The sequence below is a fragment of the Poecile atricapillus genome, chromosome 13 (assembly GCF_030490865.1).
Source record: "Poecile atricapillus isolate bPoeAtr1 chromosome 13, bPoeAtr1.hap1, whole genome shotgun sequence".
Classification (NCBI taxonomy): Eukaryota; Metazoa; Chordata; class Aves; order Passeriformes; family Paridae; genus Poecile; species Poecile atricapillus.
Genome location: NC_081261.1, coordinates 14,641,642 through 14,667,958, shown reverse-complemented (window position 1 = coordinate 14,667,958; position 26,317 = coordinate 14,641,642). Strand labels below are relative to the sequence as shown.

The 26,317-nt window shown below is 40.3% G+C and overlaps 1 protein-coding gene across 3 annotated transcripts in view; it reads left to right on the top strand.

Annotated features, from left to right (window-relative positions):
- The window catches only part of SLIT3 (slit guidance ligand 3), a 468,211-nt gene that overhangs the window by 8,712 nt on the left and 433,182 nt on the right, over window positions 1–26,317 (top strand). For all 3 annotated transcript variants that reach the window (XM_058848842.1, XM_058848841.1, XM_058848843.1), the window contains exons 3-4: window positions 12,224–12,295; window positions 14,804–14,875. In XM_058848842.1, coding sequence (XP_058704825.1) covers window positions 12,224–12,295; window positions 14,804–14,875 — 144 coding nt within the window. The remainder of the gene's footprint in view (window positions 1–12,223; window positions 12,296–14,803; window positions 14,876–26,317) is intronic.

The following is a 26,317-nucleotide window of genomic DNA, read 5'->3' as shown; positions in this document are numbered from 1 at the left end:
GCTGTTGTAAGGGTGCTTCTAAGGCATGATAACAGAAATGGTAATAAATTTCATATTAGTGGAGCTGAGGTTCTGATCTCCAAAATCACAGCACTATCAAATGCAGCTTTTAATGTCTGTCTCCAAACTTTATTTCAAGAGCTGGATTCCTCAAGGTTAGCTATTTTAGCTATTTCACTGTGGGGAGAGAGAGGCACAGAATGGAGGGGAAGAGGGTGGAAATCAACTTTCTCATGAAATGTTTCAAAAGATAAACATTTAACTATGAGGAAGATAACATTTTGATAGCAGAAGCAAGGTGCATGCTTGTAGAATTGTTAGGGGACTGTTCCTGGATCCTTGGGCTTTTTTTTTCTGTTGGTCTTTTTCCTTTTCTCCTGTGGCAGGTAAGGAATGTGATAATTAACTGGTGCAGAATACAAATGTTAGTAGAATGTGAGGTATTGCTGGTGTATGTTGTTGTGGGATCTAATAAATAATCCTGAAAGTTTCAAATGATGCCACGAGTTGTGAGCCTTCCTCACTTTCTTGGGTCAGAGTAAAACTGAGTATTTTTAGGCAGTTTAGCAGAACTGTCCTACTGAATTGTCACCTCTGACATTTTCTCTGGGTGTGCACTGGGCAATATTGAGCACTTCAAATACTTTGGCAGCTTTTTAAGTTGAAGTAGTGCTTGGTTTTCAGTGTTAGCATTAAATGCAGTGTCATATGTTACAAGATACCACCCTAATGAAAAAACTCGACTTTACTTGGAAGAGTTTTTCACAAACAATTTGTCCCAAAATAGAAAACATTCAAATTCTTAACTTCAGTTTTCCTTTGAAGATTACAAAAAGCTTGTCCAAAAGTGGGAGACTCTTAGAATTTTATATTGTGTTCCTTGGGATGTGCTGTCTTATCCAAGGTGAATGAACAAAGAAATCCTGCATTGTTACACATTCCCTATGTAAGAATATAATTCAACTTTACATTAATGATTTCCCTGATGAATTAATGAATTTCCCTGATGAATGAATTTAATTATTTAATTCATTTAAATTGTTCTTTATTATTTAATTATTAAATTATCATTATTTAATTAATGATAATAATGAGTGATTTCATTATTTCCAATAAGGAAATAGAAAATAGCAGTTTGCCCATTCTCTCTGATTTAGGCTGGAGTGTGTAGCATATAAAGTTCATATAACAGATGTGATCACAGGCCATGCAGCCCATTAAAGTAATCCTGCATGTGGATGTACTGCTTGTCCACAGCTATGGAGGCAGCAATGTTTAATTGAAACAGTTGTGCTGTTTAAATACGACTCTGGGAAATTTCAGCAAGGAAAAGATGAGCCCAGAGAGAAGTTTACGTGTCTTGTGCCTTCCTGTTTGTCCTACAGCATGTTTTGCCTGGACTTTAGTGGGAACTTAACCCATGGATTTTCTCCAGTTTTGTCTTTTGTCTGTGTGATGCTTTTGTTTAGACTGGGGAGGCATTATATTAGAAATGGTTTTTTTGAAATGCTGATTTTGGCAAAACCTGGATGGAACGTCTTTGTTTGGGGAGGGCAGTGGTTACAGCATCACTGAGCAATGTGGGAGCCTCTGGGTCACAAGCTTGTGTGAAATAGTTGTAGAGTGGTGAGAAGAGGCCCTGGCAGTCTCATCCTCTTGAAGTGGTAGAGCTGGTTAGAGATGGGGTTTAGAGAATACAGCTGGGCAGCAAAAAAGAGAACTCCTTGTGAGGGAATGGTACAGGGAAGCAGTTGTGCATTTCTGAAATGCCTAGATAAATGCAGCAGGGAGGATAGCTGGAGACCAGAAAAAGAGGTAAAAAAAAATAAAATAAATATGGAAGGGAAATTCTTGAGCAAAGAAAACTTGTTTTCCAGAAGTGGAAATAGATACTGAGAAATAAAGCCCTAAGGGGAAGGCTGGTTCTTCAGAGAGATGAAAACACACATCTGGATATAAGTTTCTCAGATAAGAATGTGAAAGTGTAGGAAACAGCCCAATGATCCTTTGGAGCTTTAATAGATAACATGTGAAAAGGCAACAGAAGATAAGGAACAATCAGAAGTGTTTTATGGATTTTTGGGGGTTTGTTTGGCATTTGGTTTGGTTTTATGTTCATTTTTTTCCCTCTGGAAAGTTCTTTAGCTGATTGCTTATGAAACTTTTTAGAAGATGGAAATGGATTGTTCCCAGTTGATGTTAACTTCATTTTATAGAATAGATAATTTCCAGGTTGGTTCTTCCATAGCCCTCATGTATACAGCAGGGTTAGTGCAAAGTGGTTTTATGAGCATGAGGAGTTTCAGTAACTTGGAACATCAGATTTCTGTGCAAAGGCTTTAGGAGAACTTGAGTTTTGTGTTCATTTAGCAAACATTGTGAAATCAATTCAGCTTTACTGCAGCAAGTAAAAACCCAAAAGTGGGGTGAGAATGGGGGACAAGGAAGGTGGGAATCTACTCAAGAGTGAAGAGAATTGCTTGTAAATTGGTTGCAACATCTGGTTGCTAACATCAATTCAATATAACCCTTCCTTCAAAATTCATTTTACATATTAAAACTGTCCTACACATTTTATTGCAACGTTTTGGCTTCCTCTGCTCCTCAGTGGCCTCTGCAGACATGTTACACTTGGTGTGGTGGTGCTAGGAATGAACAGAGTTGGTGAAACTGGATGCTTTTTACATTAAAAAAACCAAAACCCTGAACAGCAACAAAAAGAAAAACCCCAAACATAAACAGATCTCTCTTACCTTTCCAGGAAAAGATCTGGGAAGGGTTTCTAGTCTGTGCATGTCTGAAAGTGAGCAGGGTGATGAAATCAAGGCTTGGTTTTCATGCCAGGCTTCACCAAAATAATTTGTTTGTTCATAGAATGTCTTTCCAAGTTATCAAGAATTTCCAGCAGTCAGGAGCAGGTGTGAAATGTTGCAAGTCTGAAATATCAGGTTGTCTGTATTAGTGAAGAGCAGTTCCTTCACTGGGATCTGTTCACACACCACACTGCTGAGTGAAATACAGAATTAAAGCAATGTGTGTTTTGCTGAAGTTTGCAGCAATGCTTTTTCTGCCCAGATGAAAATTGTCACATCCTGATCATCATTTCCTGATGAGATTGTCCATGTGGTGGGAGCTGAATGAAAACCCAGCCCAGGGAGTGCTTGATGTGCTCTGATTTCTGCCTTTGTGGCAGTCTGAGCTTTGGAATAGCACTGGGCTGGTCTGACCACCTGAAATCTGTGTAACCAGCTGGTCCTGCTGGACATGGAAGAAGAGCTGCAGCTGTTGGAGTTAAGTAGGAATGGCTAAACAAGATCAAGGATTGAAAAGAAATGAAAAAAGTGACTTTTTGTATGTGCAGTTGTTAACCTTGGGTTTTATTTTTTGAGTATGAATTAAAAGGATGCTTGAGCTAGTGTGACACAGAGCTGTACTTGCTACTCTTTATGGTGTGCACATCCTGCCTTCTTCATATTAAACCAGGTTTCTGGAGCAGCTGTATTGTATTTTCTATTTTTTTTTTTTATGCTTCATATTTAAAGTTTTCTGCTATTCCCTGAACTCCCACTGAAGCACAAGACAAAAAATGCTTGTTTTACTCTTTTCCTTTGCAGAAAATGTAGAATCACACAATTGTTAAGGTTGGAAGGGACTTCATGAGGTCTCCTGTTTCAGCCTCTGCTCAAAGCAGAACATGGAATTCAGATAGGAAATGTCCATTTAGGTCTTGAAAACCAGAAATTGCCTCCTGTAGTGTTTTCAGTGACTTTTCCAGTAGCAAACTGAGCTGCTGCTGACCAGCCTGCACTTTGGCAGGTTGTGCTTTTAAAGCTTCTCAAGGCAGAGGTGATGTTTGGAGGTGTTGGGGCGAGGCTGAGCTGGATCAGGCTGATCTCTGGAGCTGTGTCCTGTCTCCCTGCAGGCTTGTTCAGCTCAGGAGCTCTCAAGTGATGTTTGACTTGATCCTCTGCCACTCCTGGCTCTTCCTCTCCTCCTTGAGCACAAGAGCATGGGAGACTGTGCTGCTGAAGGCTCTGAGCACCTCAGTCTGTCACTGATCCACCACATCTTGTTTATTATTTTATACCTAATGCACTGCTGGGAGCTTTTCTTGATGGCCCTCACCAGCTCGAGCTCCAGATGAGCTCTGGCTTTGCTCAGACCATCACTTGAGGGTTGGGCAGTGTCTCTGCAGCTCTGGGTGCTGTTTGTCCTCTCCCTCCAGTGCTGGAGCTCCATCACCTCTTTGGCCCAGGTGTGCACTGGCACACGAGGAAGAGCCAGGAACCTGCACCCCTTTTATTCTCCCTGCAGTGCCTCTTTCAGCAGGGCACAGGTGACACTGCCAGAGGAGCTCTGCAACACATCAAGAACAAGTACAGGACTCTGGGGACAGAGGTGAAGGACACAGGAGTGTAAAATGTACTGTTAAACATTATGCTGTCAGCATAACCATTCCTTTCTGTGGATAATAAAACCTGTATACTCTAATTATTAGACAGGAATTCCTGCAGGCTGAGACAAACATGTATTTCCTTGGAAGAAACAGAATACTTGAATTACTCAATCCATTCTGCTGCTTTCTGTGGGCCCTGGGATGGCTTCCACTGCAGTCTGCTGTAGGGAATTCAGCCACCAACAAGTTGCAAAAAGTTAATTTTTTTTTTCCTGAATATGTCTTAACATTTGTAGTTCGCCAAATATTTTTTTTTTCTTATTTTTATAAGGATGAGGGCAGAAGTGTGTTTTCTGCAAGCAGTTCCAGATCATTTGGACACTTAATGTGTGTTATTAACCAAGCACTGCTGTAATGGGCTTAAGAATGGACAATTCACAAAATTAGGGCACTTAACCTCGAAGGTCCATTTTTCTCATTGTTCAGACAGAAAGAAAACAGTCTGACTCATACCTGAAAGCCTTCTGTAATCAGAACAGAGGATCTAACCTTTTCTGAATTAAAAGCTGTCGTGTAGGTGTGTTACAAAACCATGATGGACTGCAGCATGGGATTTGCACACTCCAACTATTGTGTGGCTGTTTAATTGCTATTTAAATTTTCCTGAGGACTGAAACTATCCAGTGTCACATGCCTGGTCTCCAACAACTACAGCAAAAATGATGAAATGTTGAATTGGGAATTGATTGTTACTCTTGTATAAGATGTCCACATTGCTGGGTGCCAGTATTGCAATGTGGATCTGTGCAGTTCTTGTTGCTGAAATTATGAATTAAAATGAATTAAAATGAAATTATTAATGCAGAATATTTAGAATTTTTGGAATATTTAGAAAGAACTGGTGGTTGTGGCAGGGGTTGTTTTTTTTTCTCTCAGTGTTTCTCCACCTGTGGCTTGTTCTTACTGCAGATCAGGCAAGGTCTGTAGTCCCCAAGCTGCTGGTTCTAGTTTGCAGTAGGATCTCCCTGTAACCTTTCTTTAATTTAAGTTCAACAAACCCAGGTGTCTCAGCCTCTGTTCAAATGTCATCAGAAGCTTCCTGACGGTCTCTGTCCTGTCCTGGAGAGCCTGCACTGACCCAGAATTGCAGATGGGCTGGCAAAACCCACAGGACAAGGCAGCAGTGAATTCTTTCAAATTCTCAGAGCCCTGTGTCTGTGCTTGAGGTGTTCTTTGCTGCTTCAAGGGCCACTGCTGGAGTTTTACATCGAATACATGAGTTACATCTAATGCTGGACTTTTGGGCCACAAAGGCACTCCAGGGGACTTGGCTGCAAAGCATCTTCCTGCTCATGCACTGCCCCACCTGAGATTGTTGCTTGGGTTTATTTCCTCTCAGATGGAGAGCTTTGAATATTTTTCTTCTATTGAACTAAATGATGTGAAATGTTCCAAGAGTGTCAGTCTTTCTAGAGCTTGGTAGAAGTAAAAATAAATTCTCGTGCTCCTTTGCAAAGTCAGCTGTTTTTAAGGAAAAAATAACTTGAGTCTTATAGACATGAAATGTACTAATTTTTCGAAAAATGGAATTACCTCAGCTGAATTTGATTTTGAAGTTTTTGTCTTTCTTTAGAAGTGATGTTCATACTTGCCTATGTGATTTGGAAACTAGTGGAATTTGTGTATTTCATAAAATCCAGTCCCAGGAATTCATTTCCTGCATTGCAAAACTTGAGATGAAAATATGTTCAATCTGAAGATACGCAGATTGTGCTGCCAGAGGGCTTCAGGATAGTGTTATAATTGAGTAGTTTATCACAGTAACTTTGAAGTTCTTGGATTGAAGGCAAAAGAGAGAATTGCCAAGGGCTTTCTGTTGGGAATTATGGTCATTTAAGGTTAAGAGGCTGGTGGCAGTTCATAGCCATTAAAGAAAATTAGCTGCACAGCAGAAATCCTGGAAAATGGTTAAAATAATAAAACAGATACTGGGTGTGTGAAGACTGGAAAGGGCAGCCAGGATCTGCTGTGTGGGTACATTCACAGATGGGAGTGGATTTTTGTCCCTTTCCTGCTCCTGCTGTTAGCACATTCCCAAAGCAAGAACTAAAGCTCTCCTAAAGAGGGGAGGCTTTCCTGAGCAGCTTTTTCCTCCAGCCCTGCAGGTAGCTTTCCTAAAAATCAAAAAGCTTTTCCTCATGGCTTTAAGTTTCTGGAGTGCAGGAGGTAGCCAGGTCAAGGGTGAAAAACTGCATTGCTGTGGAAAAATGCAGGTTTCTTCCAGCTCAGGTGCTTTGTGTTTGGTTACCTGGGCTGGTGATGGGGAAAACAAAGCCCAGAAAAACTTCCAGGGGATGTCTCAGCTGCCACTCCAGGATGCCTGGGCTGACAAAATCCTTTAGCAGTGGCACAGAAAAAGCTGTGTTTCTCAGGAGTGAGGGCTGCTTTAGCTACTTGGAGGAATTGGGCTAATGAAAAACATCAGTAACTCCTTAGATCTGGGAATCTGGATTAATTCATTAGCGCTTGAATTTTAGCTCCCATGTTTTCAAAGTTGATTTGCCATTTAAAATAAACCCTTTGGAATGTGGTACAAATTAATCATAGCAAAGGATGTGTGCTATCACTTCAAAACAGGTGCTCTTATTTAAGTTCCTTGGAAAATTATTTTTCTTCTGTTCTTCATTAACATTTGGAAGTTGCATGAATTGTGTCCCAGGTGAGGTTTGTTTTGATGGGAATTCTAGATGGTGTGTTGGATCCTGACCTGTTTTTAAGGGGAACAAGAGAGGTTTTTATTAGTTCCTAAGCTTTGTTCTGTGACACACAAATTTTATGCATTCCTTCTTGGAAAATACCAAAACTGAGGTGAAGAGAAATGCATCTTCCCTGTCGATGGTGGGGTGTTGGTTGAAACAAGAATGCTTTCAGAGTGTTGGGTTCTGGGCTGACTTGTTTGCCCCTACTGTGACACAAATGTTTGTAGCTTTGAACTGGTGTGTGGTGGCCACTTTGAAAATGTAACAGGAACAGAAACTAAACTTTGTGTTTGAGGTTCTGTGACCAGAAATGAATATTTACCTTACCTAGGAAGCAGCTGGACAGGAAAGAATCCTAGTGCTGTTTAACTTGGGTAAGAGCTGTTTTTTGAAGTGTATGGCAGTTAATTTTTCCTTAAATATTTTCCCTGCTGCTCTTACTGAGATGAGTTTCTCTACTGCTCTTATTGAATTCCTCATTGATATAAATGAAGAAATATCTGAGGACTGCAATTAAGTCTAATGCTCATTCTCCTTAGATAGCAGGTTATTTTTGTTTTCCATGGATTTCCATTTTGTGTAATGCTGTCTTAGGTTACAGACAATAATATTAATTAGACAATAAATATTTTTCAAAACACCGCTGATCTAGGACTTGTGTTTGTCACTGAAATGCAAAATTGGCTACTGCCATGAAACTATTGGGCACCAAAGATCTTTAGTTTTATTGTTAGGAATGTCACTGTTTGACAGATGGGAACCTGGGAATTCTCTGAAACAGGCAAATTTGTTCTTGAGCACTTACTGATGATAAATGGCTTTAACCAAATGCAACAGCTGTGTTCCCTCTAGAAAGGGAACTACATTTAGGCAATTTCTTTTCTGACCAAAAGGTATCAGAATTAGACCTGAAGTCTGGTAGTTTTTCAGATCAGATAAAAATGTTGTTTTTTTTTTAAAGCACAAAATAGAACCTCATCTTAGAGCAAGCACAGCATTTGCAGTAAGAACAGGAGAATGAGAGGGTTTTGTGTGCCCATATATCAGAGGCTGCAAAACCAAACCATGACAGAGTTGGAGAGAGAGAGCTGGTTTGTGCTGTAGTAAGACACTTCAATTTGGCTTCTGTGTGCCTGGAAAAGCTCAACTGGGGCAGCCAGAGCTCTAAAATGAGCAGCTGATTAAAAGATCCCAAACCTATGGTCCTGAAGATGCTGAGGAGTTAAGTTAGGGATTGACCTGGGTATGTTTACTACTCACAACTATGATGAGGGCCCAAACTTTATTATCCAGATTATCTTGGATATTATAATAGAGGGTTCAGATGGTAGCAAAATAACCTCTGCCTACAGTAGGAACTTGCTACAATCTAGTAGAGTTGCTTTGAATTTTTACATCCTCGTATATTAAAAGGATTTGAAGGTTGTGTGAGGTATTTTATTTATACACATCTCCTGAGTTGCTGAGCTGAAGATTGTGCAAGACTTCAGCATCTGATTGCTGTTGTTATTGGCTCTTCTGTAGGAGCTGCACTGCTCATTGTGGGGGTGATGGGGTGTCAGACTCAATCCTGGTTTTGTGCATCTGAGAGGAGAGGGAGGCTCAGGGCTGTGTTTGCCAAGGCTGGAGAGCCTGGAGGGCTGAAGCACAAAGTGTGAAGAGACAAGTGGATTTCCTTCTCCAGTCATAAACTTTATCCAGTCCAAGGAAGAGGGTGGGGGCTGAGAACGTCCGGATGTTTTGGAAGTCTTGAGTGGCTGAACAGAGTAATTATCAACTGAAATTTAATTGATGCAGCAGAGGGAATCTGTGCACTCCTGGCACGCTTCTGGGAATGTTAGTGCTTTAAGACATTGAAAAATCTGTCTTAAATTCACTTGATTGTCTTTAGAGAAGAATGAAAGATGAAGCAATTCAGAGGAATTATTGCAATGAGACAGGATTTGCTCCAGTTGCTCCAAGCATCCCTGTTTGTAATAAGTGTGTACATTGTGTGACTCAGTCTCCAGCATCTACAAAATATGTGTTGAATTAAATTGTTATTAGAACATAGCAGGACATGTTTATGAGTAAAGCTCCCTTAATAGCTCATCTGAACTCACTTTCATGATGTCTTGTACCATTCTAGTCCAATTCATGTTTCTATTCTCACTGAAATAATTCCTTCCACGTCTGTTTTCTTAAAGCTACCACTGCAGCTGCACTGCTCTTAGCATGCTTTATCCTAAAATTATGCTAAAATAAATTAATAAATTGACAAGGCAGACCTGATGTCAAGAGCTTTACCCAAGCTGGTGTAGATGTCATTTCTGATTTCTTTTTAATGGAGTGATAATCAGCTTTGCTGCTGACACTCCAGAAGAGACTTGTATTCCTTAATGGAGTTTTCCTAGATGTTTTTAATTGATTAGACAGTCTTATTTGAATGTGAAATGACCAAGAGTAGTAGCTGGTCCCATGGGAGAGAGAGAGATGTGTTGAGCAGCATTTAAGATCTGCTTGGCCCCACATACTGCCTAAAACACAGGAATTCTGCACAATAAGAATATTATGTAGAATTATTTCATCTGGACATAGATACATATTGAAGTGAAATACAAATTAAATTTGCCTTCATGATATCTTTTTCCTCATATCTTAGACCCAGATGATTTCTTTTCCAAGAAATCTGTTTGGTTCCAAGAGTCCTTTTGAACACTGATGTGTTTGAAAGCCAACCAAGATTACATGTTAAGGTTTAGCTCTTTGTAGTTGAAACCCACTAGTGAGCCCATAATCAGCTGCCAAACTTTATAAAGGAAACATAAAATCCTATGTTGCCCACAAGTACCAGCTGTAAACCACTAATGTCTGCATTAGTTCAGTAACTTCAGAGTCACAAAGTTTAATTGACTAATGGGGTAACCTGTGGCAATCTGCTGCTTTGCAGCAGCATTAGACCTACTGTGAACAGGAGGAGGAAATTTTACATAGTTCATCACAGTTTTAGTCTGTTTTTCTTCAAATGGCAGATAAGCCTTGAGGCAGAGCACGCTGGAAAAGGCAAATGTTCAGAAGGTAAACACTGTTCCTTAAAACAGACAGAGGCTGCAGTTATGGTTTGAGCAAAGTGAACTTCATGGGGAATGTTTCTCTTAAGGTTAGGGCATGGTGCAAGAAATTGGAATAACTGAAATGGAAACCTTTCACTTAGACACTAAACTTTGTAAGTGATTAATAGGATGATTGATACTGTGTATACAGGATAGGCTGTGCCAATCTGCAGGAGCAGGGGAAAGGGCAATCCCAAGATACGCGTTGATCAAGGAATGTTAAAGTCTTTCAGAACAGAGAGCTGCAGATTTCCCCAGGGAGGGAATATTGAGTGTTCCTGGGGCTGGAAGCAGAGAGGAATTGTGCTCATGTGTGGGCTGGTGTCTCAGGCTGGGTGTGGATGGCAGCAGTGCTGGTTCTGTGTGCACTTGCTGAAGCCAAGTAAAGCTGAGCTGGGATCGTGTCTTACCAAAATACACAAAAACCGGGGCCACGGACACCGTGTTGCTCCATGTCCCTTGGCTGGCTCCTCTCTGCCTTGGGGGATTCCAACCAGCTGAATGCTGTGTTTTGCTAGAGCTTCTCTGAGATAAAGGGAAAGCTTGTGATGGAATGCCACAAAAAGCAGATGGGGAGAAACATGCAAGTCAAACAAGCTATTTACGCGTTGCTTACTCCAGACGTAATTCTTTCCAATGGTTCTTGCAATCAGCTCACTGGCACACCAGTGAGTAGTTAATGATGCACTGGGGTGGAAGAACTGAACTGAGAACAGAGGAGGAAATTAAGCTGGAAAATCTGAAAGATGTAGGCAGTGATTCAAAGGTATTCTTGGGGAAAAGCGTGAGTCGATCGACAGGACAAAGAGAAATGGCTGGTATGGGCAGGGAAAGTGCCCTGTTCAGGCTTTGTGGTTTCTTTTCTTCAGTGAACCTTTTAAAATACAGCTGACATAAGTCAAGTAGGGGTACAGGCTGTCTTGTTCACATAACTGAAACATAGGGACTTTTTCCCCTCATTTCCTTATCTTTATCCTTACTTTCCATCTGTGCTTTCCTGACAGGAGAATGTTTCTTGTATTATGGAAAGGTCTCATGCTAAGATGCATGAGCTAACTCCTATAGTGTGTAAAATCTGTTTATAATCCGTTTGATGACTTAAGGATTTTATTAGTATCATTTTGATGTCTGTCAATAACCATTAGAAGTAGATTCCAATATTCTTAAACACTTATTTCTGTGCTCTAGTGCATCACATACTGCTTCAATCCAGTTGAGGTCTTTATATGTTAGACTCATTGAAGGATTGATGTCAAATGTTTGAGAAAGTTATGCCAAAAATATTATACATTTTGTGTCTACATGCCATATTTTTGATGGCATGAAGACTAGAAAAAAACAGCTGTTCATCTTGTCCCTGTTGGATAGCACTAGGTCAGGGAGAACAGTGTGAACAGGACTGAAAACCATGAAATATCTCAGGCCAAATAACAGGATGTGCTCAGCTGGCAGAACTTTAGGGGTTCTTGGCAAAGGCAAGTGCAGAGGGGAGAAAATGGCAAAGCAGGTCCTGTGGCACCAGTGAATATTCCAGTCAGCTGGGCAGGAGCACACCAAGGAGTCACTGAAATAAGCTGTCCTCTTCTCTGTGTAGTCACAGCTTCTGCAGCAGGTTGGACTCGGGTTTAGAATAAAAATTTTGGGGCCCTGTACTCTTGTTTCAGCTGTTTTGTACCAACTGGGACTTGGATATACACAGCCTCTTACAGAATTATAGTCTGAGGGGGAAAGAAGCATATAGTGAACACTAGAGCTAAAAATGGGAGAAAATTCATCTGTGAGAACAACACAGAGGAGGAGGAGGAGGAGGCAAAATGCATCAGGATTGAGGACTTGCTTTTTGAGATTTTAATGCAAATGTTTGTTTGTACAGTTTGAGCAGCTGGTGGGTGCTCCAGTGATGCAGATACTGTCTGCTAATGGAGTTTTGGGTGTCAGTTATAGTGTCTGAACACTGCTTTCCTTTTCCTCTGCAGGGATCTTGAAAAAAATAACATCACAAGAATCACAAAGACAGACTTTGCTGGGCTGAAGAATCTTCGTGTCTTGTGAGTATAACACAAAACTTGTCTGGTTTTTATGAGACTATTTCAGGGTGCTGCTGCTTAGAGTTTCCATAATTCCAGAGATCAAATTCTAGTAATTGTGGCCCATTATTCAGTTGTTGGGATTCTTTTTAACCAGGCAACCTGAACAGTTTGTCATATGAAACAGTAAATTTTAGTTCTATACTAAAGTGACTGTAGTTTGAGCTGTTCAGTTCTTTCTTACTAGCTTTGAATAAGTCATGTGGTAAAGATTTTGGTCTGCTTTCAATCACTTATGCATAAATCAATTACATTGAGACCCAGCAAAAAGGACTTTCAGATTTTGGCCACTGTAAGGTACAGTGCCATTAACAGCATCTTGCACAGTATTAAGCAGAAGTTGATCAACAGTAGCTGTAGAACTTGAACACAAGGAAACTGGTGAGGTTGTTTTGACTAGAATAAAGTCATAAATACAAAGATTTCAGGTGGTGCTGTCTGATGATGTCAGTGTCTGTCAAGGCCTTAACCACACCTGTAGGTAGGCCTTGAGCATCAGTCTGCAGGCTTGGCCATTCCTGGTTTCCTGTTTTCTCTTCATGAACTCCAAACAACACCACTAAGTTAGTGATGAAACATTTTCCTCTGGGTGTCTTCTAAAACAAACCCATTAAAGCTGCAACTGTTGAACTGTTACAGTTCTTTAGTGATAATTCAAGTAATATTTAAGTCCTGCTAAGGAAAAGGTGAGTCTTTGCTCCTGCTACCCTACCACTTGTGGATGAGTTGGCATATAGTGAGGGAACACCTCAAATCTATGAGGAGACTTCTTGTTCTTGTGGTGTTTCTCTCATCTCCAGCAGAGGAGTTGTTTAGATGTCCTTGGCTCCCATCCCAACTGTCAATACTGTTTTGGGAGTCTATTAAAATATATGTTCTATACTATATTAATGCTAGTAGTTGTTTCAGTTTGGTTGGATTTTCACAGTGTCAGACATTGTCTAATGCTGCTGCAGTCCTTTATGCCTTCAGGAATAATAAAAATGTCCAACTTTATGTGGAGCTTTTGTCCTGTGTTCATTTCAGGTTCCTGTAACTCATTTGCTCAGACTTTGAGTAGTGTGGTGTCTGCCACAGAAGTCATTGGAATAAAACATCCTTCAGATTTTTTCTTCAAACTTTTCTTTGGTTTCCCTTAAAGTCTTTTCATAATTCTGTTACTAAACCCCTATTTTTTCCTTTGTTAACTCCCTGCCCTGTTTTTGGGGGTGTAGTGAGAAGCCAGAAATCTGCAGCCTGTCCCAGTGTTCCTCGAAAGGTCACCTAGTCCTGTTTGCACACATCAGAATGAGGACCAGGAACGAGTGACCTGGAACCTGTAGCCCTGTACAGCAGAAAATAATCCTTCATTCTCAAGCAAACACCACACATTGAAAATACTCCTTTGTGCACCTTTTCTCTTCATCCCTGATAGCTTTGTCCTTTTCCTCACAGTGTTTCCTCCCTGTCCTTCACTCTCATTCACGTGCCTGAATTTTGTAGTTCCATATTTTCATCTTCTTGGTGTTGTCTGTGGAATATTCTCCTGCTGCCTGTGCCCTCAGCTCCAAACAAGTCAAACATCTCTGAGCATCCTCAGAGGACTGAGGGCACAGGAGTGCCTGTTGAACAGGCAAGAACAGCATTTTTCCCTGGTTGTCACTGAGTCCAGATTGTTCAGAGGTGTTTACACAGAGTGTTTGGAGGTGTTCAGTCCCTGCATGAGTGCTCTCACAGAATCAGGAATGGGTGAGTGCTGGAGGGAGGGAAAAGGGCACCTCAGATGGGACTGTTGGAATCTCTCTTCCTTGGCTTCCACTTCACCTCTCAGGAGCATTTCTGCTGTGGCAGAATTTTTGGCATTTGGGAATGGCAGTGATCCCTGCACGCTGTAAATCAGAGAGAAGTCAGTCTCCTCCACTTGTGATTTACCCCAGGGCTGGTGTCAGGTGGAGAGAAAAGCAGGATCAGCCCCAGAGGAAAGCTGGGCCTGTCCCAGGGGCTTTTACACCCTGTTGGACAGTGTAGAGAGCTGTGTCACCCAGCTGCTGCTCCTGAGGGCAGGATTTGCTTCAGAGTGAGCCTGAAATCAGTGCAGAACAGTCTGGACAAAAAAAATTACATTGAGTGGGTTCCTGTTGTGGGCTGTAGCAGTCAGTTATCTCAATTATAGCACACAACTATCCTAGAAAGATTAGGGATGTCCCAGGGATGTAACCACCAGCCTCCAGACCTCTCTGAGCAAAATGTGATTACAGAGATTTAGGAACAAAAATATTTACCAAATGTGGAGGTCAGGAGGAAAACTTGGGGTCAATTTCCTGTTAGTGACCAAGAAGAGAAACAGTGCTTCTCTGCCCCAATTATTTTAATAATCTTCAATTAAAACTGGTATTGATAGTGAGGTGAAAAGCATTTTGATGACGTTTGAAGAGAAGTGGGGATGCTTTTATATTTTGTTAAAATTAACTGTTATTTCTGGAATTGCAGACACTTGGAAGAGAATCAGATCAGTGTGATAGAACGTGGAGCTTTTCAGGACCTGAAACAACTTGAACGGCTGTAAGTATCTGTATTTATACCTATGGAAAAGCTACACATTTTCTACCCCACTCTTAATGGCCATCCATAATATATCATGAGAATAAAATTAACTTTCTTTAAGAAAGAAAGAGCTGAGTACCTGCCTAAATTAAAGTATGCTCTTAAACACAGCTGAATTTATATTACATGATAGCTAATACTTGAAGTAAAATGTAGAGTGGCTGCCAAGAAAATAGAACTGTGAAAGCAGAGTCTCAACAGCATTATCAAAAGGACATTATCTGGGCAAGTTTTAAAATTGCTGTGTGGGGGAAGGTTTTTTTTATTTATAATAATTTCATTTTATTGTATATTTTTTATTTTATATATGTCTATGCTGATGGAAATGGCAATTTTCTCCTTTGAGAACAACATTATTTCTAAAACTGCCTTATATTTAGTATTCTGATTAGCTTCCTTTCCTCTGAAGTGGCATAATGGCAGTGGTAGCAGTGGGTTCCAGGGTATCATGGAAGACTTAGTGGAGGATGGATTGTAGATCTCCTCTGCTTTTAACAGCAATTAAGTTAATTTATTTTCTATTTTGGAGAAGATGAATATAAGATGTCTCTTAATCTGGAATAAGTTCATAGGAAACTTCTGCCCCTGCAGGAGTATGAATTTAAATACTAGAAAGGGAAAATTAATTCTGCATCCAGTTGCTGCTCTTAGCTGGGTGTGCTCCTTATCATCATCATGAATTCTTTCTGCTTCTGGTGGGAGCAGAACAAAATCTCTGTAAAACTGAAATACCTTGGAGAATTATTCTTTGTTAGGGGTAGGTGACCAGAACAATATCACAAGCTGGTTTGGAATGCAGGCTTTTTATGCTTGATTGGTAACTGTTATCTGCAAGGCATTTCTTGTAGGACTTGTTATTTTCCCATTGATATTTTCTAAAGCAGCTTTCAAGAGTTAAGTGCCCACTAGCAATTCTTCGAGAGAAGTCTGGAGTATTGAGCTAATGCTGTACTAAAGCTGTTTCAGATGATTTCAGGATTAGATTTGCATTTGAGTTGTTTAATGAGTGCACTGAACATTTAAAATTAAATTACCCAGTACTTTTCTCATGAATCAGAAAGCTCCATCTGTGGCAATAAGGGAGATGAGTTTTAAATTCTGATTATAACAGATTTTCACCTATATTCCATTAGAAAGTACTTTCAGGTGCAGAGTTTTGCCATAGCTGATTTATTTCAGAAAGAAAAGCCTAGCTTAATTTTCTAAAATTAAGCATAGCCTGACATTATAGAATAGTTTTTTCACATTATATATCTTGAAGAGTCAGTATCCTAACTACCACGCTCGACTTTTAAGCTCATTTTATATACATGTGTATACATATATAAATAAATCTTTCTCATATCTATATTTAGATAAAGGTTCCTGTAGTTATTTCAGATCTATACTTAAAGGTTCACGTAGTTAACTTTGAAAGAGTTTTGAAGAACTTCCAGGAGAAGGGCTGGATATTGGTAGCCAGAATCAAGACTCAAGTGTCATCTGTGTGTTGTTTCTGCAGAGCCTGCTCTGCCAGCAACTGAAAACAATATATATTGTGAAAGCAGAAGGCAGGAAATATGATACCTTTAATAGTGTCTTTTTAACTCTCTGATGTTTGAAAGTCTCAACTTTTCTTTTTCTTCCCCGTACAAGCTCTTAACTTGGCCTGTTAACCACACTGCATCTCTGCTTCTCTTTCTCTTCTGTCATTAAAATATTTCCTAAATTAATGTAATATGAAAGGAAGGTCTGGAAACTTGCAACTTTTTGGTATTTTAGTTTAAATCATTTTTAGGACAAAACTATAAATCTGACTTTTTTGCTATGAGTCAGTAGGCTTTGGAGAATGGACTGTGGAAAGTTTGGCGTAACTTACAAAAGCTAAATTGCAACATTTTAGGTAATATTAAAGCTATTTTATTAAGAATTGTCAAACATTGCAAAATGTTAATGAAGAAAGTATGTTGGTTGCATTTAAAAAAAAACCCTGGCTTTTTTCCATTTAATTTCTTTCAAATAACAAAAATCACTTGCATTGCTTCGATTTTTGGAATAATGTTCTTTTTTTTGATCTATTGAAATGGATGCAAAAGTAATCATTAACTTATTTTTAAACAAAGCAGCTGCACTGGGTCAAACTTTAAAGAACAGGAATAATTTCTATTCCTGGCAAAATACCACTTATAAAAGTTTTCATTCAAAGTACCAGTGGAAGTATGTTCCACTCCTCTGCTCTTGGTAAGCATTCAAAGGGCTTAAGCTCAGGTGAATATTTGAGCTCATTTTATTTTCACTTGTCTGGGCATTGAAGCAATTCCATTGTTATTATCTGAGAAAATTAGCAAAATTTTGTTTGACATGTCCTGTAAAACATTAAATAAATGTAACTGTAAATATAACTGTAAACTTTAAATAAAATGTTTTTAGGGCTGAAACCCACTGCTGCCAATATGCCACGGGGGGGTGGCCCTTCAGTTATTTGGATTTACTCTGATTTTTTTTTTTTGGCTGTTTTTGGTGAGACATTAATGCTTAAAATGCAAATAAAGGAGGATATTGTCAGAACTGAATATGGGCTCAGTAAAATTTGGCCATATCAGCTGAAGAAAGATCACCATGCAAGGTGTCTTAAAGTGACAGACAGCACGAAGCTGAGAAATGATTCCACACTGGGGAAGTGGAAGGTAGAAGCCACTTCTCTTTTTTTGGCATTTGTACTCAGCACCTGGAAAATGCAGGACTCTAACCTCATAGCAAAATTCAGTGTAAGTTCTGCTGAATCCTGAGCTCCAGAATCCTGAGAAAGACCAGTGGTACACAGTGGAAAAGGCAAAAAGTTTCCAGTGCTTTTATTGCAGCAAGGTTGTACAGCTTTATTCCAGAACATAAAGATTAGTGGTGAGGTAGCTGACCCCTGCTTTGGATTTTGGCATTTCACTTTTATGCTTTGCTATTAACACCGTTTAGGATTTTAAGGGAAATGATTATGAAATTTCACACGCCAAGAGGATCAAGAGGAGAATTGGTGGGCCTGAAAGATGAACTGACATTTCTCCCAGAGCCAGATGTATGTCACACATGGATGTGAAAAATGAGGCAGGATATAAGACACCAACAGATCCTGACTTTTCCACGGCCAACTGCCAGAAATTGTCACGTAGCTCTATAATCTTCAAAAGAATGGACTTTGGCTGATGGCTGCTTCTTTCTACTCAAATTAGTGTCTTTAGCAAGCATAAAAGATCTCAACATCTGAAAACACTAAAACTTTGTTTTTGTTGTTTAGGGGAAGGGGGGAAAAATGTGTAAGCATGGCCAAATCAAATCTTCCCAATGTTGGGAAAAATAATTAGCTTTAAGAAAATAGCAAAAAGCTAGAATCCAAATTTTAACCCTGGTATGGTTTTGCTTAGGTGTGTGTGAATACAGAGGTCAAAATGAAAATAATGTTTGATTTTTAACTGCAGTGATGCTGCTGTGCATTGAGTTCTTCATAAGCAGCTTCCCAAATGCTTGATTGAGGTATTAAAGTGTATTTATTTGGCACAGTGTACTGTAAAATTGCTATTAGTGACCAAAGATGCTAAGGAAAAGAATAAATTTTTATGTGGTGCTTCACAATCTGGACTTCATAAATTGAGATTGAACAGGCTTTAAATAAATCATGCAGTACAAAAAGCATCTTCCACAATTACCATGCTGAGTGGGGAGATTGGTGGGTGCTTCAGAGTAGCTGGGAGAGCAATAAAAGCCCTGGGCAGTTCTTTGCTGCTGTGAGCAAGAGCTGATCCCTGGCAGCATGGACCAGTGTGTTTACACAGGGCTTGCAGCGTGTGCAGTTTGCATCTTCCTGCTGGAGCTGTGTGCACTCCACATTTCAGAGGCCACAGGGATCTGTGAAGGTGTCACACAGTTTGAATTTAACCTTCCAGGAAAAAAAGAACCTGCTTGTTTTCAGTCCCCATTTTCCTGTGACATGGTGGGTGACACAAAGCCGTGCTCATAAAATGCTTATCTGGAAGGGCAGGATAACAAAGACACCCTAAAATGGGTTTAGAGCTGTGACTGGGTATTTAATCACTTTTACCAATTGTGTCTTTCCCTCTTGCTGCTGCCACAGGTGGCTTGGTTTGCTGCCAGGTTTGCTGCTGGAGGTGTCTCTTTGCACATTGGCCTGATGGATTTCTCTGATTTCACCCAAGGACAGCAGCATCCCCCTGGCTCCTGAGGAAATGGGTGTGTGGGATGTGTCAAAACCCAGCTGCTCTTTCCTGCTGGGCAGAATTGGTGCTGCAGCAGCTGCCCTTGGAGGGAAAACCAGTCCTGTGGTGTCTAATCCCAGGTCACAGTCCAGGGGTCAGTGGTGCCATCTTTTGTAAATGGGAGAGACCAGTTTCTGTCAGAGACCACTTGTAAACTGAATTGTAAACTGGCAGAGGATACACAAAACTGAAATTCAGTTTGTGACACTTGGAGGTGTGTTTTGGTCCCCTGGTTAGAAGGATGGGTTAGTGCTAAGTCCTTGTGCTGCCTGCAGCTGTGAGCTAAGCAATAGGAAGCTCCTTGATGCCTGTAAATTTTAGTACTATTTATTGATACTAGTTCATATTTAATTAATATTGCTCATGACTTTCCCCACATCCTCTGAGAAATTATTCCAGTCATAGAAAAAAAGAGTAAAAGAGTCCTGTAACCAATATCTGACAAAGCAGTCTCTCTTACCTTGCATTTTCAAGCAAATTTAGCATTGATTTTCAAATGAGAGTGTGTGTGACTGTTTACGTTGTGAGAAGTCCAACATGTTTTGGGTGGGAGTATCTGACAGGGTGTTATTGGTTTTATTCCTGGATGCTGATGGGACATTCTCCAGTCATGGAGAGTGGAGCACTTGGTGCTGTAGAATTTTTGTAGTATTATGCGAGTCCCTTGCATTTGATTTTACTCTCAAGTCTGGATTTTGTTCAGGGCTTCCCTTTCACACAACGTCTCTGAAAAACACATGGTAAATTCATGAATTTATTTGGAGGGACTAATTATTTTAACTTGAATGGGTAGAGTCTGACTACTTTGTTCAAGAGCTGTGTTGGAGTGTGGGTCTGCAGTTTCTAGGGGCTGCAATGCAGTTTTTTACTGCTTAAGGGTGGACCATGTCATCATCTGCTGTTTTCTGACCCTGACAGCGATAGAGTAGCGGCAGCAGCCTCGTGTAGCAGCTTTCCATGGTCACAATTCCTTCCTCAGAGCTGCACAGTTTGATCCTGCTGCACCAACCCCCATCCAGCTGAGAAACCCATGTGGAAAAGGTGGAAAGCTGGCAGAGGTGTAGGGGAAGGATGATCCATCCTTGCCCTGTGTGCAGCTGCAAATCAGCACTGCTGGAAATGAGATGTGGAGCTGGCTGGGCTGCCAGTCAGTGCCAGAAATGGAGATTTGCCTGTTTTCACCTTTTGCAAGAAACTGAACTTCCTCCCTTTTCCAAATCCAATTCTGCCCCTGCTGAACTAGCTGAACAGCTTTTAAGTGTCAGGGATGTGCTGTCCTTTCCACGGAGAGGGCTGAGGTGCTTTGGCAAGCCCTGCTGTTTTACCCTGCCTGGAGCAGAGGTATTTCATGGATTTCCAGCTGCCCATCGCCCCTGCAGGAGCTCATGCTGGATATCTGACTTTACAGGAGACCTGTCAGCTCACCAGTAAGGAATTCCTTTTTCTTGTAAGACTTGCTTAACAAAACCCAGGCAAAATCAGTGGCTTCCCTGAGGAATGTGAATTATTGCAAGAAGATAAAATAATAAATACAAATTTTATTCATGAGATGTGATGGAAGCTGCTATGCAGGATTCAAATGGTGGATTGCTGAGCTGTGTGGTCAGTATTTTACCTTTAGAATCACACAGGACAAAACCAGTAACGAGGCCAGAGTAGCTCCTGTGGATCTATATGGGGGAGTGTGTGTGTCTACAAATAAAAGGATAAAATAGTAAAATTTGATATTGACAGATTGAATGTGAGTGATACACTTCAGCCAGCCCCTGGGGAGGAAATCAGCCTGGCAAAACTTGCTCTGCCTGTGTCAGCTGTGGGTGTGATAGTGTGTGTTCCTGCACCCCAGACACTTCATTGGAACTGATGTGAGGGGCACAAACATTCTGTAAAAACTTCATTCTTCTACTATTGATGAGTACCTTGCAAGGGGTAGGGCTTGTCCATGAAATCTGGTGCTAAAACGGAATAAACAGGTGAAAAAGGAGCCAGAGAACCTCAATCAGCTGATGCTTTCTGAGTCCCCTGCACTGCCTGCTGCTTTGGACCATCTTTATTTTGCAAAAAAAAACCCCAAACATAAAAAACCCCAAAACCAACCAACCAAAAAAACACACAAAAAAAACCACCACCACAAAAAAAAAAAAAATAAAAAAATTAAGCCATGTCAATTATAAATTTGTTCAAAGATGAATCCCTCCCACTCCTCCTTGTCCATGAGTTTTGTCCAAGAACTCTTCATCTGTCTTCATTTTTATGGGACTCTCGTTGAAATACATTTTAAAATGATACAGTAGCTGTCACTTCTTTACTCTTTGGGGACTATTCAGTGAATGAAATAGTTTTAAGAAAGCATTTCTTCCTTGAAGATGTGTAGAGGTGGTATTTTCTAATAGGTTATGTGCTGTTGGAAAAGTGACAGTTCCTAATCACTGTGTTAATGTCCTGTGGACTCCTAGAGGGCTCTAATACCATCAAATCTCATGGTTTGCTCTGTCTGCAGCACATAATCATATAGTTATACAATTATATTATTATACATTACTCAGCCACTGCTGGACAGCCAAGCTCTTGGTTATGGCTGGTCCAAGAGCAAAGCTTTTATTTCTTTTACAAACATTATAAAAAAAATAATAAAAAAAAAAAATAAATTAGAAGTTGGCCCCTCTTTTCCAAGGGAAGCCATTAGCAGCTCTGTCAATAGGGCAGCACAGGAGGAGTCCAAACACAGGAAAAGAGCAGGGGAGGCTGAGGGCAGTGATGAGGAGCAGGATGCAATGCTTCAGTGAGAGGGTTTGGTTTGCATTAGTACCTCTGACCAGGGCCACAAAACAACGAGGTTTATTTTAACAACATGAAAATAAACGAACCTGATTTCATCAAAAACGTTTTTGTAATAGGTCACTGACCCACAAGAACTCATGGAAAAACAAATTTGGGTCTCGTTTATGCAGACAAGAGGTTCTGTAACCACAGGATTCTCGAGCTTCCGAAAGCAGCGGTTACAGAGCAAGTGGAATAAGGACATTTCCACTGCAGTGTAGCCATAATTCACTTGGAATGGCTGATCAGCACTGGACATTACAGCAGAGCTTTTAAACATTCTTTTCTGTGGCTTGTTTGTTTGATTTTAGCAGGTTTTTTTTTTTGTACTTGCTGAAGATTTATGAGGATGTTTGCTTAAGCAAAACACTTAAGGATTTAGCAGTCATTTTTTTCCAGATCTGTAGGAAATGCTTAAGTGTCTGTGTTACTGTTGGGTAAGAACTGCTGCATCAGTGGTCTGGAATTATTTGGGTGAACTTTATTTAGCTTAAATAATTTCATCAAAAGGGTTTTGCTTCTTTGAGCTTCCTCATATTAGAAGGATTATGCTGCTTGCTGTCCCAGAAATACCCAAAGTGTTGGCTGAATTTCATGCTGTCGAGCACAGCAGTGCTTAAATAATCCTGCTCCTGAGTGAAACAATGATGAATTCAAAGCACTTAACCTCCTTTTGTTCTTGGAGAATATGTGAATATGGAGGTCTTGCAGTCTCCCTGGCATAGATCAGACCAGTACAGTCTTGATTTTGCTTTTCCTGTGGCACAACTTCATTTTAGCTGTGCCTGTTGAACTGCACCTTCCTTCCACATGGAACAGAATAAACCAGTCCATGCTGGCTGATGGTTAACTTTGTGTTAGTGTCATGTTCTCAGCTCCTTGGAGGTAAATCTCTCCTCTGGATCTTTCTGCTTGTGTCAAGGTGTTCTAGTATGAGGATCCCCCAAAAAAGAGAGGATTTTAGGGTTCATGCAGCTGTTACAGATGTTCCATGTACATTTTCGTGGTTGTATTTGGTAACTCTGAGTGGAATAGATGTCCTGTAGTATATCAGGGATAGAGGAGGGAAATGGGAACTGCTGGAAACACTTCAGAACAACTGACCCCTGCATTTGAAAACCTTCTGGGGAAAGTGGAAGTGGATCAGCAGAACGATCACAGAAATTGGGCACTCTCAGCTTTCAGACAAGGTGGATTTTGTGGCTGGTGACCCTGGTGGCTTCCTCAGGAGATGATGTCCTTTGGCTGAGTTGTGATAGGTAAATCCCCCTGCTGACAGAGCAGTTGAGAGCTGTTTCTATTTGATCTGTTTGAATAAGCCTTGCTGCTTTTTGGTTGTCAGATTGGACTCAAGTGCGCTCTTTGTGCCACTTTATCATTTCCTAATGGTCATTCCACTGGCTTGGGAGGATGGACCCTTTTTTAAGCATCCAATTTGATTTCAGCTGGAGATGACCCTGCAAGTCTTCCTTTTTTCCTGGTTCTGCTTGGCACAGATCCCTGGGAGAAGGAGCACCACAGTGCCCCGAGCATTCCTTACTATATATGGATGCTGTGGGGAGCAGGGCTGGTGTTGCCTTATTCAAACAGGAACAGGGTTCTGTTTCTTCTGCTAAAAATGACAATAATAGTTGTACTTAGAAGTTTTCTTGCTGATAGTTCACAGCAATATATGACTTCTGGAAATAATATAAACTTTAAAGGCTTGTCAAGCATGGCTTGGAGATGTGAATGCTAAAATTTACTTTTTCCTTTCTTCATAGGCTTTCAGCCCTGATCTGGAGAGATTACACACTGGTGTAAAAAAATGGTTTAGTCATGTCTATGGTACTATCTTTCCAAAAATTGATGAAATATTAAAAGTTATGGGTATTTAGGGGTACTCCAGTAGATTACATTCCTTGGATTATGTTCCTGGTCTTTCCACAATAGTCAATGGAGTAATGTAAAGGTAACCCTGTTTTTATCATTCTGTATGAATGTTTTGAAGTTACAAAGTGTGAGTTCCTAATTTTTTCAGAGTTGAAATAGGAGAACTTTCTAAAAGGTTTTCAGAAACTGAGAAGCAGCTTCAGCAGAAGCCATCTCTGCATGAGGGTTTATGAATCAGGCTGTTTTGGCTTCTTTGAATGATACTTAAAAGAAATTGTTAATTATTGTACATTAAAGTCTTCTTGCAGGCAGGTATAAGCTACTGTACTGCATGTGTGTAACTCAGCAGTTCTGTTCTTGGTGCTGTGTTGAGACTGGGCACCTCTGATTGCTTCTTCTGGATTTAAAGGATTTTCTTGCCGTTGCTGTTGAGATTAATAAACACTCTGACACTATTTTCATCTTCACTTAGGTTGGTACTAAGGTTTCTGTCCATTTCTGGTCTGTTTAATGTATTGATTGCAGTTTTTGGTGATCACAGGAATGTAATTAGGACATTTGGATTTTTTTCATGTTGGCTTTGGGAAAAATTGAGATTTGTTCCTCCTGCTTTCCTTATTATTAGTTTGTTCCTAGCCAGAGACCATCTGTGTAGTTCTGTTCTCCATCCTAATGTCAAATTTTTTCATATGAGGAGATACTTAGGAAAAAAAGAAAAGCTGGATTCTAATAATGAAGGATATGAAGTGTTATGGGGGCACAGTTCCTGTGCTGCTGAAATGCACAGACATGTACTCTGCACTTCTGAGAGAGAGGAGATAATCTTTCTCAGTCTAATGAGAAGCTGGTAATAAAGGTTATTACTTGTGGCAGCTTTGAAAATGTGAACCAGGACCACCCAGCCTGCTAAGTTTGTAATAAGGGATCTCAAAGTTATAACTATTATAAACAGTTTTCCTTCAAAAAATGGTCCCTTAGCAACCTGCAGTGGTATCTCTCCCAGTTTTCTGTAAAAGCTTCTGAAATAACACATCACATGGATAAAGAAGTTAATTTATCCCACACCATAATCCTGTAATATGATTGTCCTGGGCTTCCTCCTTGTGCCCTTATTGAAATTCCATTATAGATCGTCTGGCTTTATTTCCTAGGGCAGTAATATAAAGAGGTGATGACAGAAAGTAATGGATAAGGTTGGGCTTTTTTTACTGGGTGCTGCATCTTGGCTGTTTTTCCTTAGGAAGAGGAAGTGATACGGAGCAAAGGAGAAGTTACATTAATGATCACAACGTATTTCTTGCCTCTGATAGGATTTTCTGGTGAAACCATTGCAGGCAATTGGCTGTGCTCCTGTTCCTGCTTCCCAAGCCAGTGCTTCCAAAGAAAAACTTAGTTACTCCTTGGAGTTCAGTAACTCTTCTGTTTGAGTCTTTTATGCATTAAGTCATTTTTATTGCTTATTGGTTCTGCCCAAGCTTCTGATGTAACCACTTCTTGCTGAAAGTAACTTGTAGGAACTCCTTCAGCTGTGTTGTGTTCCCTGAGCCACATCTCCAAGGACGATGCCATAGAGCTCTTGACAACAAAAGAGAAAAAGGGACCTTGCTTATTGCAAAGAGAGAGACCCAGATGTTTTGAGTGTGAAATAAAATAAATGGCCAGGCTGGGGAGTGCACCCAAAGTTACTTGGATAATTTCTGGATATTAAAGGCTGAAGTAGCAGAACTGCTCCTTTAAAGCTACCCATTTAAAAAATATGAAAGCTCTGTAGTTTTGATTTTTCTGGTGGAGAATGAACTGTGTAATAGGCAATGATGTGAATATAGATGTTGAACTTGAAAGTTGTTGAACTTGTGTGGAAAGGAGCTGAGTGCTATTTATTTCATGAAAAATATGAAGTGCTTTGGTTTGGGTCAAAGCTGGCAATGCTCAGTAGAAAGGCAGACAGGATTTGGAGGCTGATGGGTATCACACACGTTTGTGGGGCTAAAACTGGATAATTGCTCTATTTGGAGACAATAATGAAACCATCAGGTTTAAGTCAGAGCCTGTGTATCAGCTTAAACTTCTGGGTGGATTGTGTTGAGTAATATTAGTTAGTGTAATACTGCAAGACATTTTAAATGAAAAACAAAGATGTGCAGAAGGGATTTTTGGTGTGAGATTATCTAGCAGAGCCAAGTCCTTTGCATTTTTCCTCCATAGCCATGTAAATTTGGTGATTTCTTCTCAGGCTTTGAATATTTGCCATTTTGAAGATGTTACAGTGTTCAAAATTTTCAAACTGAGTCAGTGGCATAATGAGAAATCAAATTATATTGGAAAACTGCACAGTTTGCCAAGTTTGAATAAATAATACTTGCATTGCTTTTTACACTGGGCTTTCTTACTGATTCCATAGTCCATGGAAGCAGGCACGTGTCTCTCTGAAGGGACTGAAGGAGGAAATTTCTTGTGCAGTGAG